At 47.6% G+C, this 13,990-nt stretch overlaps 1 protein-coding gene across 2 annotated transcripts in view; it reads left to right on the top strand.

The window, feature by feature from the left end:
- Window positions 1–2,169: 2,169 nt before the first annotated feature.
- Window positions 2,170–13,990, top strand: part of P3H2 (prolyl 3-hydroxylase 2) — a 70,033-nt gene continuing 58,212 nt past the window's right edge. For both annotated transcript variants that reach the window (XM_062005765.1, XM_062005766.1), the window contains exon 1: window positions 2,170–2,982. In XM_062005765.1, coding sequence (XP_061861749.1) covers window positions 2,518–2,982 — 465 coding nt within the window. In that variant the 5' untranslated portion in view covers window positions 2,170–2,517. The remainder of the gene's footprint in view (window positions 2,983–13,990) is intronic.

Here is a 13,990-nt window from a genome sequence, read left to right as displayed (position 1 = left end):
AGGCTTCTAAGAAGGCAAGCCTGCCTTTCCTACCGTGCTGCTGGCTATGGCAGATGCATTGCTGAGTTACTATGGCTCAGCTCTTCTGCAAGAATGAGACCCAAGTCAGAGGACTAGCAAACTTCTTTTCAGCAGGTTGCTGCCTTTTCATTTAGGCAGTGAGTAAGGGTATAAAAATAAGGGTGGTTTATCAAGCAACTGCACTGAATGCCTTAGAAATACCCTGGATTGACTGCCTTACACGTGCCAACTATTTTGGAGCTCTTTGCTGCAGTTAGGTACCGATGAGGCATCAAAGTGAAGGAAAGCACAAACTTTTTTGAATGAAGAAAGCATGACCCTAGGCAGCAGCACTGCAAAGCAGTTTAGTCACAGAGTGAGCAGGCGTCTACAGGGAAAACCCTGAAAGAAATGCAGCAGAATTGAGCAGAAGGATGTCAGAAGCCAAAACCTTTTATGCACTGTTTCACAAAGGATTTTTAATGAAAAAAACATCTGGATCAGAAAATGCAGCAGTCTGAAATAAAACATTGTGTTTGACTTAATTCTCTCTTCAGTCACTTAAGTACTTTCTGTATTCCTGTGCAAGGCCTCGATGTTATCGCTGCATGTTCAGAGATGTTGCTGACTTGGAAACAATATGGAATTACATACAGCACTCCAGAAAGTGTACCCAAGGAGTCAGGTGCTTTATCTCTGTCGTGGGCAGAGCCACCTCTCACTCTAAACTTGTGCATTCACCAGTGGCACCTCTGTGACACTTGAGAAGGTTGAAGTAGCACTCTCCTAACACTGCTCCCATTTCCCAAGAGTGCTGATAACTCTTTCCTTCCAAAAGGCTTTATCTGGACCTGAGAACTCAAGTCACATGGGCAAACAGTCAACAGCCAGTACCTCTCCTGCTGGAGATCTCCCCCCAGCTGTTTGTTTCCCCACTTGAGCACCCTCCCCAGCACACCAGTCAGGCAGAAGGATGGAGGAAGATGGGAAAGCTCTTCACCAAGAACCCTAGTAAATCTCTAGCCATGTGGAAAAAGAACTTGCCTTATTGAAAATGTTGTAAATTAGACCCCATAATCTGATGTCTTGCCAAACAAAGAGTGTTGAGTCCTGTTTCTGATCCTGGACACAGCAGAATAAACAAGGTGCAACTTGATCAAAGCCACTAGAGCAGCAGAGGGGAAAGCCTGGCATGGCAGTGAAGAACATCTGGCTTGATGTAATAAAAAAATCTGGACCAAATGGGTTTCAAATGCCTCCTATTTGCATAAAGATAGGCAATATCTCAAATAGAGGTATTCCTGAAATCTCTGAAATAACTAAGGTCACAATCCCTTGTGAAAGACCCTGCTGAGCAAAGACATTGGAGAACTCGAGTCCAGAACAGTTTACAGTAAAGCATCTAATGGGGTCTAGGATTTGCCCATTCCTTCTCACTCAGGAACCTCTAAGTTCATCCAAATTAACTGTATTAATATGTAAAATTTTTTGCTGACAGGTGTTAACTGCTGAGATTCTTTAAAATGCCAACTAAGATTTTTTTTCAAGTGTCACGAGGCTGCATTGCCAAAGGTCTCGTCACAGAAATGCCTCAAAACTTATACCAAAAAAAAAAAGAGTAACATTTTTGGCAGGGCAGGGTTTTACAGCATTGGAAGAGAAACCTTGGAGGAAAGCGAGACAAACGCACAGCTGGGAGCTGAAAAGGCTTCAGCAGCCACTCACTGTGCCCATCCCAGATGATTTATTTGCAGAATTCCCAGCGGTGGGAGGCTGTCGGGGCAAGGGGGGCTCGGGGCGGAGAACCCGGAGAAAAACGGCTCCGAGCACAGTCTCACCGAGGGACAAAACGCAAAAAAAAGCATCCCGCGAATAACGACGCCGGCCGCGGCGATGTGTGGAAGCAGGAGGAGGTGTGCGGCAAGGGAAAGCGGGAGCAAAAGGCTGCTGCTGCCATTTAAATGAACCAATTTCAATCCCACAACGTCACTTAAAAATCCCCGCCGTCACGGGGCGAGCGGCGGAGCGGGGATGCTCCGAGCCGCGCCCGCACGGTGGTCGTGCCCCGTCCTCGCTGCGGGAGGGCGAAGGCCGGGGCGGGCGGGGCGGGCGGGGCGGGCCGGCAGTGCGGGGCCCTTTAAGAGGTGCCGGCGGCGCGGGAGGGCGGCACAGGGCCGGGCGTGCATGGAGCCGTGCCGCAGCCCCGACACCGCCTGAGGCAGAGCCCACTCCCCGCACGGACCCCGCGAGCTGAAGCACACTGCGTCCCGCTGCACGGACGCCTGGGTCGCACCGCGCCGAGACCCCTTGTTCGGTGCCCCGCTCTTGGATCCCACCGCACCGAGATCCACCGCACGGTGTCCGGCTCCCGTTGCGCTGACTCCCGGACGCCACCGCACCGTCCTCTATTGTCAGCCGCCTCCGGACCTCATCACAGGGACTCCCGTTAACACGGCGTCCGGATCCCCGTGGCGCGGAGCCCCGGGCTCCATCGCGCTGCCCGCCGGTGCGGCGGGAATGGCATCGGTGAGCCGGCCCTGGGGGGCCCCGCTGCTGCTGCCGCTGCTGCTGCCGCTGCTGCTGCCGGCGGCGTGCCGGGCGGGCGGCGTGTGCGGGGGGGAAGGCGGCCCGCTGGAGCCCTTCGACGTGCTGTACGCCGACGGCGTGGAGGCTTACTACGGCGGGGACTTCGCGGGTGCGGCGCGGTGCCTGGAGCGGGCGCTGCGCAGCCGGCGGGAGCTGCGGGCCGCGCGCTTGCGGTGCCGGCGGCGTTGCCGCGGGCAGGTGCGGTTGGCGGCTCCGGGGCCGGGGCCCGGCGGAGATCTGCCCTTCTTCGGGTCGGTGCTGCGGCGTGCCGGCTGCTTGCGGCGCTGCGAGGAGCCGCGTCTGGGAGCCGCCTCCCGGCACCGCGCCGCCGAGGAGGTACGCGCAGACTTCCAGCGCAGGATCCCCTACAGCTACCTCCAGCGCGCGTACATCCAGGTAAGTACCGCCAATCTCCTCCCGGCGCCCCTAACCTCTCCCCTCCCGAAGGCTGTCATCTTCCGTCCTGCCAGAGCATCCCGGGTGTGGTCCCCCTGTCCCTTCTCACCGATGTGCACGGTCAGGGGTCATGAGCCGTTCTCCACACCGAGCATCCTGGATGACGGCTCGGGCTCTGTCCAGTCTTGGCTTACCTGTGCTTTTCCCATTTAGTTTTTTGGGACTTGGGAAGGGATGTTTTTGTTTGTCTTTTAGTGTAATGCAGTTTAATTCCGAAAGTGATTTGCCTTCAGTTTGCAGAGAAAAGCCCCCAGAAACCCCTCAGTAACACCCCGATGCCCTCTGCCATGAGAGTTTCCATTTAAAACAAACTGAACTGATGGAGTGTTCCAGGACCTGGGAATGTGCTGTGAAGCTGGGAGGTGTGTAACCTCTGCTACTGGGATATGATGATCTTTACCCTGTTGTGTGATATGAAATACTTTGCATAACACTGTATAGTCAGTATTTAGCAGCTGCTGATCTCTCAAATGTTATCCTCTTGTTCCAGTAACTTCTGCCTTGTATCTGTTATCTTCACTGAGAAAAATGGTGTTATTCTTTGAACTTCCTTCCAAAAGGAAGACACCCCCCTCAAATGCCAAAAATCCCCAACCCATGTCAGGATAGTTAATGTTGTTTTTCTTTTGGTTCAAGACATATGCTCTGTCAAACCAGGTACCTGTAATAAGTCTTCCTGTACATGACTAGTAAGAACAGAATCTGTGGGAATTTCCTTTCAAGATGAACATTTTAAATGTTTCTGGAACATTTCCTTCTGGATTTCTTTATTTGATTTATTTATTTGAGCACATTCATAGCCTTTAGTTGCTATAGGCAACTTTGTAGGTGAAGACCTGCACAGCACAGCACGGCACAGGGAGGATGAATCTGCTGAAATCCATGTCTAGTTGGAGAAGCAAACATCTGTCCTAGGCAATGCCAGTGCCTGTGGTGCAGTGCCTACACAGAAGCAGCAACTGATGATTTGCCTCCTTGATCTGCATTTCAAAACTTTTTGGAAAAAAAGTGTTACTTTTTCTGTACTTCCTTTTCTCCTCTTGCCTTAATGTCATTTTTACAAGTCAGAGACTAGAACTGCCTTGGCTTAAACTCTAGTGTCCATGTACTGCATGAAAGAAATCTTGGGAGTGAGCTGGGATGATAATTTGGCTTGTACATTAATCCCAGTGAAGCTGGCAGAGCTTCCCTGTGGTCCTTACACTGAAAGGTACTCTATATACTGTCACCGTCTGTGGGAAGTGATAAGCAATTTCTTCTCCTGAATGCAAAGCCTTTCCCAGAGTCACAAAAGTTTGTTCATGTCAAGCTCATTGAAAAATTTTCCTCCCATATTAAGGAATGGGATTTTTGTCTCCCACTTCAGTAAAATTGATATAAAATCCATGATTTTAGTACATTGTCTGTTCTTCTATTTCTGCTTCTACTGGATCTGAGGTTTTTATTTTCCTCATTTAAAAACATAGGGTAAACTTATCAAAGCAATGTGTTGACATCAGTCTTTTATCTTATGTGTGACTCATCTTAGTTTGCTTTTGCAACATCTGGAGACTTTATATTCATGGTAACACTTTGATATTGTCATTTTCTGATGGAGTAACGGATGTTCTTGCTGTCTGCAGGAGCTTTGCTATCTGCCTGGGTTTTGGGCAGTGTAGCCATGGGATATACATACTCTTTGAACTGTTTATGGTTTTAATACCATTTTCCTTGAGCCTTTCTGATGCTCTTGGTTTTTGTAAGCAGCATTCTCATCAGCTTTGTCCTGTAAACCCCTACAGGCTGGTTTGTCCACATCCTCACCTCACTGCTGCCTGGGCATGAGCTCTGTTCCCAGGATTCCTCTTTCAATCTGGCTCAGCAAGTCTGTGCACAGAAGAAAATACTCCACGCTGGATTTGCCTGCACTTGCACAAAATGGGAGGTCTAATGTCTAACACTTCCCTACACGAGCCATCCCCTTTTGCCAAGGCTGAGTGCCAAGGCTTTGACATGTTCCCTAGGGTTTGGGGTGCACCCTCCAGGGAGGCTTCAGCTGCAGCGTATGCTCAGGATTTCATTTGGGGGGAGTGGAGGGAGGGGGCTGCAAAGTGAGGCTTGTGCAGAGGCCTTTCCCCCGCCTTGCCATGGGTACATGGGCAGGCTGCACAGCTCCAGGGGTGGCTGTTTGACCCCCTTGCTTTGCTCCTTGATACCAAAAAGGAAATGAGATGAGGTTAAACATCCCGCTGCGTATCCTGTCTGTCCCCTGCCCAGGCTGCGGAGGCAGGCTTGGATGCTGGGCTCTCGTGTGGGGTGCTGGCTGGGCTGGACAGACTGCAGGGGTTGGTGGCATTTGTGGTTTGAGAGAGGAGGAGCAGCCTGGAATGTGCTTCCCACCTCCCACTCCTGCTGACCTCGTGCTTGTTTGTTTCTCAGGAGGAGAGAAACACATGCCTTTGGGAGGGAGTGACAGAGCAAGGAACAGCAAAAAAAAATATGGAAGGCTTTGGCTCTTGTGCAGTGCTTTGAAAAATGGTGCTGAATAAACATGAGCTAATTCTTGCAACACTCCTGTGGGGTATGAAAATCAAAGGCTTTTAGTCTTGTTGGACAGCTGCACAGGACAAATGTTGGCCAGCACTGTGTCAGTCTGTGCCATGCTTGAGGCAGTGGGGCCACCCCCTGTGCCCTGGGCCAGGCTGGGGTCTCCCACTGCCTCTGGTCTCTCCATGCAGAGCAAGTGCCAGCAAAGCCCAGCCCAGCTGTAGTGACGTGAATTAGTCTCTGCAGTGAACTGGTAGAAATTGGAGGTTTGTGACTTTCTTTGCTGCCTACTGGACTCTAGCAGCAACTGCCCCAGGGTACCTTGCTCCTGCTCCTGAGATGATGATCAAGATCTTGCTGCATGGAGCACTGTAAAGGGTCAGGGAGGCGATGATGTAGTTAGGTGAGATACTAGTAGTATCCCTCTATAAGAACATGTCCCATCAGCCTTTAAATGAGTGTCATCCTATCAGTTCCCTAAATGATTTCCCTAAATGGTTTCTATGGACTTTGGACTGTCAGGTCTCTGAGATGGATTATAGTCCCTACAGAGACTGCAGACAAATTGCATTGAACAAGCAGCCCAAGTCTAAATGTACTCACAAGTCTTTTTGGCAGCTTCAAAATATGTATTGTAAGCAGGAAGACTTCTCCTTTTCCTAGGATAGATGATGTTTCCAAGTAACTTAAAAATACACTGGGTACAGCTAGGCAAAGCAGTTCGAGTGGTATGATCTTTAAGGAGATGTGGAAACAAAAGATCATGGGAACATGGAGTTTAACTCTTGTAGTGCATGTAATGGGCTCTCTAGCCCACACAGAAAAGGTTCTTTATTGGGTTTCTGATGTTGTGTGGGCAGAAGGGCAGTTTGCCTTACACTGGTGGCTGTGTGCTGTCTGCTCAGTCTTTGTCAATGAAATACCCTCTAGGCTTGACAGAAGGGTGTGAGGCAGATCTGCTTGCTCTTGTACATATCTTATTAATCATGTCCTCCTTGCTTTGCTGCCTTAGTCATCTTATTTCTGTTAAAACCTAGCCTGCAGGCCATGCTGTTTCTAACCCCACCTTTTGGAGGGTTTTCTAGCTCTAAGAGCGAGTGGTGAAGGAGGAAACAATGTACATGGTCAGAGCATTTGCTGGCCATGAGCTGCTGACTGATTAGCTGTGTTAGAGCTTGCTGTGGACAGTCTGCCATGAACCTGGTGACAAAGCATTGCTTCCAGTCCCTGAACTGACTCCTGAAAGTACAGCTTGGTCCAAAAATAACAAGTGACCTGGAAAAGTTGATCACTGTACCAATTACAAATTACAAAACCAGGTCTTTCTTCTCTTCTATGCTACTAACCCTTGCCTTGAGGTCTCATCTTGTTCCCAGACACAGCATCCTCTGACCCGTTTGCTGGGCTGATGGCTTTAGACCATTTTCATTTTCTCTGTGTGTTGATGTACTGTTACTGACCACTTACTCCCATTTAGAAAATCCTGACTCAAAATGGTCTCAACTTCCCACTAGCCTGGATGCCCCATTGCACATCAGTGAAGCACAACAGGGATTGTTCATACGTAGTCTGTAACCACTAGATGAGGAAAAGCCTTTTAGTCTCTGCTTGGGTTTAAAGCAATAAACAAACTGAGTCTCCAGCACGTAAGGCATTGCTCCTCTCTTAGTAATGTCAGATTGTAGGTGGAGCAAAAGGTTCAAGAGTCTGACTATCTGGCTTATTCTGTCTTTGTCTTGCGTTTCCCCTTGCTGTGTCTGAGATGTGCTTCAGTTCTGTTATCATCATGGTTTCAACGTGTTTCAAGCCTAAACCAATAATGTTTAGGTTTTTCATGTTGTAGGGAGGCTCTTTCTTTTTTTTAAAGGTCTTCTGGTCACACAAATTTTGTACAAGCAGCTTAATCTTCTGGTGGTCTTGTTTGGAGAGAACTTTGACTTTGTGCTGTTGTCTTCTCTGCTGGATCTTCCAAGCTGCAGCTGATGAGACAGTGCTGGAGGCACTGGTGGGAGCATAACCTTGGATTGCCCTGTGCTCTCCTGTCCACCCATGCCACCAAGATTTCTGAAAGGCAACACAGACATAATCATGACTTGATAAAAGACTAAGGTCTAAAAGGAGAAGCCCCTCACTCCAAAGAGTGTGGAAGCCCAAACCTCAGAAACCTTTGCAATACAGATTCTTGCTTTACTCAAGTTCTGCCTTTGAAAACTCCCTATTTATGAGAATCCAAACTCAAGGGAGGAGACTTGTGTATGTAAAACCAGGCCTCTAACCACCCCAGACTGATTCTTCTGTCTGTATCGGTGCTTATATGAGCATTACCACCAGCCACACTTGCGTGTCTGTGAATGCCTGTAGCAAACCTCAGATTAGTTAAGATATCTCCACCAAATTCTTTCCACCTCAAGTAACTACTCACTGCTGCCCATCTCTGTGCTGTTGTGCTGGGCCAAAATCTTTTGTCTCATTGACAGACATCTGGATTACCTACCTAGGGATCACTGAATATCTCTGGATTCATACCAAGGGGGTTGCTTTGGAAATTTGGGTTGTTTCACTGAAGGGCTGATACTTTCCATGAATGTTTTGTTCCATTTTCTTTCATGCCTCAATGCTGTATGGATTCGAGCAGATAATAGGATCTTGTCCTGGGGTGAACTGCAGCCTTTTTGGGAAAAGTGGTGATTTCACTTGTAGCATCTCATTAAGGTGTAAAACCCTATTACTTAGAAGTCTTTTTTTGCAGGAGCAGCCAGCTGAGGCTATTTCTCACTATAGCCACCACCTGTCCTGGGGGATCTGCCCAAGCAATTGGTCTTGTTTTTTGTAGGATTTATATGACATATCCCAGAGAAAGACCTATAGTAAAACTGTCAGATAATCATTATTATTTGGATTATTACTATTAGCAGTGTTTATTTCTCTTTTATCTTGAGAATTGGTATTATTCAGATACTGGATAAATAAATAGATCCCAGAACTAATCTCTTGGAACGTCTTTTTATTTAGATTTTCTGAGAGAGCATTCCTAGTCCTCACCAGAGGGTAAATGTTAGTTCTCAGAGAGTTTAAATTATGTAGACAAAAATAAACTCAGTTTATGGGATGGAAAACTTGGAGCCTTCATGATTGGGTCAGCATCCTGGGTTTAGGGCAAGACTCCTGTCCTAAATCCAGGACACTGACCCAGCTCCTCCTGCTCTGCTCTTGCTGACCACTTCAAATGAAACGCTTCATTTTGAGTTTTTATTACTAAATAATATATAAAATGTATATATAGTATATAATACATTCTAAAATAGAATATATAACATATTCTATATATAAAATATATATTGTATTTTAGTATTATCAGGAAGGGAAAGAGCTGACTCAGTGGTTTAGTATTAACACTAGCAAACGCACACAAGGCACACATCAAGGATTACGCTGCACTCCCCCTCTCTCTCCTCCTGTCTTCAGAGGTGAGATTAGATGACTGTAGTGACTTTCTACTGGTTTGGGGGAGTTTTGCTTTTTTTGTTTTTTGAATTTTTTTACAGTTCTTTTATTAGAGCAAACTCAAAAGACTGTGGTGGTTCCAGATTTCCACATCATTACAGTTGATAGTAAATTAGCCCAGCCCTGCTCAGAATCACTGGAAATCAAGACACAAGCAGGTAGCACACACTGGTCTTAGACCCACTAAGCTCATTTCATACAGGCTAGTAATCAGCTATTTAATGTCCAGGGCTACTATTTTTGCTTTGCCAAGGTCCTCTTTCTCACCTAATAGCTATGTAGTCATACCAAGGCTCGAAGAGATACTGTCAGCAGGTCTCAGCCTGCAAAATTTCTTAGTCTTTTAGTGAAAAAAAGGGGTAAGCTTGGATTCCTCCTTCTTTCTTAGCAATCCCTGTTGTCGTGGCTTGGATGATGGAGAAGACAGTGGTGTGGCTCACATGGCTTTACCAAATCTTGTGAGGTCTTGATCTAAAGACATCCCAGTGCATGAGCCAGGTTAACAGCAAAACTGGGGCAAAGCTGGGTGCTGATAGTGCAGCAGAACCCGTTGGCTGTGGAGAACAGCCTCCTGGTGCTGTGAAAGGAGCCAGCCCCTTCCCTGATCTTTTTTCTCCTTAGTTCCCTGTGTGATTTTTGCACCTTGCTCTTCACTTGTCTGGCACTGGCTTCCTCCCCTGACTGCCCCTTGGCAGAGCCCTGCTGCTGAGCTGCCCTGGCCTTGTGCTGTGCTGCACTGGGATTTGCTAAATGACTCTTTTCACTGCCTGTTAAATCTCATCCATACGTCCTAGCGAGCTCTGCTCTGGCTTCTGACAAATCCTTCTGTTGTCCTTGGCCACAGGAATAACTAATGGCAGCTGATAATGAACTGCATGTGAATGAGCAATGCAATTTATCCCTGCTAAGCAAGCTTATGCCCAGTGCTTGCTAGCTGTGCCTGAGGTTTCAATAAGGATTATTCCCATTTCCTCATACAACTGGTGATTTCATCATGGATGGCGTGGGCAGTAATGAGAAATCATCGTGTCAGTAACTGAGCCACTTGCTGCCAACCTCCTGAGTGTTACAGGAGCCTTGGTAGTAGGACTCCGAGTTTGAGTCAATGCTTGACATCTGAAACATGGGATTCAGGGGTTATTTATCTTACTTTTTTCCTTTGGAGGTGGTATGAATTAGTCATTGTGATTTGGTTTGTTCCCATGGAGTAGAGACCCCCTGTACTCTGCACATGGCATATTTCCATGTGTGTAGTCTGGACCGAGGCCAGGCTGAATTTGGATAAATGTGAATCCAGAGTGACCCAGCTGAGGGCTGTGAAGTTTCTCTGCCTTTACACTGGAGAAACTGAGATCAGGATTTGGCCTATGCTTTTCAACAGTACCCAATGTCAGCAAGGAAGGTGCAAAGTTCCCTGAATGCTTTTGTTTCCAGACAATATATTGGCAATAATGTACTGACATTTTTATTTCTTGGCCTTGAGCTGGTGATGACTAATGAAGACAAGGGGTCTGCCTGTGGGTGAGTTCAGGCAGCAAAGAGCTGGTCCTCATCAGCTTGTACCTCCCAACCAGTCCTTTCCATGACAACTAGTTAGTTAAACAGACCCTCTAGAGCTGACGTCAAGGGTCAGGGATCTGGCCACCAAATAATTATAGCAGCAAAAATAGCGTCCCCTCCCCACCCCTTCCTTCCCACATGCTCCTGCTGAATCCTGGCTCATAAATGTGCTCTTTTTTCTGTACTTTCTTGGATAGGAAGCAAAGCCCACATGTATTAGCTGGAACATATGGCAGAGTTTGGCTGCAGCCCATCGGTTGTGAAGGCCAAATACTCACTTGTAGCTTCTTGTTCACTAAAAAAAAAAAAAAGAAGAAAAAAAGGAGAAGAGCACATTCTTTCAGGATTGGATGAAAGGCTGGATCTTTGCTCCTGCTGAGGTGGGAAGAAGATAGGTTCCTGTCATGCCAAGGAAAGTGTCTCTGGGTGACAGGATGGACATGGAGAGGTGATCTAGTGGCAGCTGCCACCACCCTCTGCTGTCTGCCCTGATGCCACTTCTTTGACCAGGCAGAGTTTGCAGATGGGAGCTTAGGAGAATGTCATCAAGCACCAGGGATCACCAGGGCAGCCAGGAAGTTTTAAAACATGAAGTAGCTATGAGCAGAAGTTTCTGTCTTCATAGCACTAAAGGTTTTATTAAGAGTGGGGGCAGCACCTGGGAGTGGGAAAAAACCCCATGAAGGAGAAGAAAATGAAGTGATATTGTCAGAAATGGGCCATGTGCACCATCAAAATGTACCACTGTCCCAAGAGCTTCACACCAAAGCATTAACATCAGATTTAGGCAGTGAAGGGTTTCCCTGGACATGCTGAATGATAGGGGCACCCACAGAAGATGCCTTCAGTGCTTGGAAACTGGGCTTTAGATCCAGAACCAAACCCATTTTTGTGCCTTTAAAAATCTTGGTCCCACTATAGCAAATTGCATTCTTAGGGTATGGTGTTCTGATTTGGCAGCAGATGAGCAGCACATTTAGGGGATGCTCCAGGAAGCAGTGCAAGCACTGCTCTGCTGACACTCCCATCACCAGCTTTGTTCAGGGCAATCCCATGCTGTGTGCAGTTGCCTCTTGTGCCTGAGCCATCTGTAGTGCTTTGAGTACCACAGCCTATAGTGGTGTCAAGTGTCTCCAGTGGAGCTGGAGACAACACAGTCATCAGGAATAACTGTGGCTGCAATAAATGGCAATGGATGCTGTTCGTTGACCTGCATGAAGCTGCTGGGTTTCTGCCCTGGCAAAGCCACATCTTTGCTTGCCACCTTGCCACATGGCATTGCTCCTTCCTTTGCATGCAGGGACTTTTCCAGGTCCTCTGCTCCTCTTCAGCACAAAGCCACCCTACGTCTTGCACGTGCTCCTCTCTCTCCCAGCACCTGGGGACTTTGCATGGAATTAAACCAACAAAAAATCAGAAAAATGGTTGTTAGATACCAACATGCTGCTTTTCATCATATTTTTTTTCCAAACCAGCTGCAATGGTGGCCTTGATCTCACATCATATCCCTGCAAAATGATGAGCCTGAGACCATGTTGTGTGCCGTCAAGGTTAGAGGCAGGAGCACTTCAATCTGGAGAGCCTTCTGCCTGCAGCTTTGCTGCAAAGATGAAGGGTGGGCAAATCCTGAACGAGAGTATGACAGGTAGGGCACTGCCTAAATCTACAGCTCTTTGAGGTCGGCGCTGGACTCCTGAGGGTGTGATGGGGAGACGTGCTAAAGTTCATAGCCCAGGGCTGTGGGTGCAACCTCTTTTGAAGATGGTGCCAGCCATAATCCTTCCCAGAAAAGGTCAATGTGGTATGGAGAAAAAGAGCTTGGAAAATATCCCTCAAAATATTTACTGAAGGTGTTGCTGTGACTGCCCAGGGATTGAAGAGTCTGTTGGTTCGCTTGCTTAGAAAGCTCTATTTTTAAAGTGGATTTTGCCAAGGCACTGCCTGTTCTAAGGCTTATAGATATTCTGGGGCATGTGTGTCCTGAGTTAACTCTGTCTCTTTGGAAGGAGATGAGAAACTGCAAAGTTTCATTGAAATAGTTTGAAAGGAAGAGTACTGACTTGTGGTACATCACTGGCAAGCACTTCCCTGTTCAGGGCTGCCAGCCTCGTCTGAAGGATCTGTGAATGAGCAAAGTATTTCAGTGATGGGGAGGAAAATTTGCTGTGTCTTATCCCCATTTTTCTTATTTAGAGAGTTGTGGATTTTTAAACACATTGGTATTCTTGACATGCTTCATTGACCAAAACATTTTTTACTTGAGAGTCTTTCTAGAGAGACTCTTGGAGATGTGTAGGTAGGAGATAGGGGATTGCTTTTCCTTTTTAAGGACTTTATTCAACCTCATACTATTTTAAAGAAGCTAGACTTAGTTAAAAAACATTATTTTCAGGGAGTTCACCTCACCCATCTCCCTTTCAAGTGTGTGGCAAAGGACTGCTGGTCTCTGTGTTGCAAGGGCTGAGAATGGACAGGAGTTGCCTCACGTGTGGGCAGCACTGATCTTGGGGAAGTGTTTGTAGGCTGTTAAACAGAAGTTGGGAGATGCATTCACCTCTGGAGGTGGGTGAGGGAAGGCTGTTTGTTTAGAGAGGACTCATGTTGCTTTTGGGAAAGGCTTTTATTGCTTGGTGGTGTTCCTGAGTCCTGCTGATCTCTCCTGCTGAGCACAGGAGGTTGGGGCAGGGTTTGCTGCAGCCTGAGCGAGTGCTGCTGGTGCATCTCATGCTATGAATTGCCATAGTATGGGGCAGTGTGCTGCATGCAGTCTCCTCAGGGTGCTACAGTGACTGCAAATCCCCACTATGGGCTGCTGGGGAAGGTTGTCTGCAGCCTAAAAGGGACTACTTCAGCACTCCCACAGCCAGTTCAGGCAGAGAGTGCCTATTTCCCACAGCTCTGTGAGGCTGGTTGGTGTGGTGCAGAAGGTGATAACCCCCTGCCAAGTTGTCACTGAATGTACTCAGCTGGGGGATGAGTGGGCCAAAATGCAGTCCCCAGCACCAGTATCACTGACATCAGCATGGACTGGGGTAGGCTCCTCAAGAGGACAGCATGGCAAGAGTTGAATTGCACTTGTATTTGGTCACTTCTGTTCCCTTTGCTTTAAATACCAATGTCTTTTGCCAGCTGGTAGCTTCCCTCCTCCCTTGGTTGGCAGTCTCACTCTGTTTCTTTTAACATAAGTGCTGTGTCCTGGTGTGTAGGTGCTGGTAGCTCTGCTGCTTCTCCAGAGTTGCTGCTCCAGGGTCAATTGCAAACTAGTTGGCTGTGACTGCCCGTTCATTTGTCTCTTTCTTCAGCCAGCCACCTTGGCTTACTAGGGTACTGCTAATAAAACTGGATTTCAGTCTGGATC

This window comes from Colius striatus, chromosome 12 (assembly GCF_028858725.1).
Source record: "Colius striatus isolate bColStr4 chromosome 12, bColStr4.1.hap1, whole genome shotgun sequence".
Lineage (NCBI taxonomy): Eukaryota > Metazoa > Chordata > Aves > Coliiformes > Coliidae > Colius > Colius striatus.
Note: the sequence above shows the minus strand (reverse complement) of the source record. Positions and strands in the feature narration are given on the sequence as shown.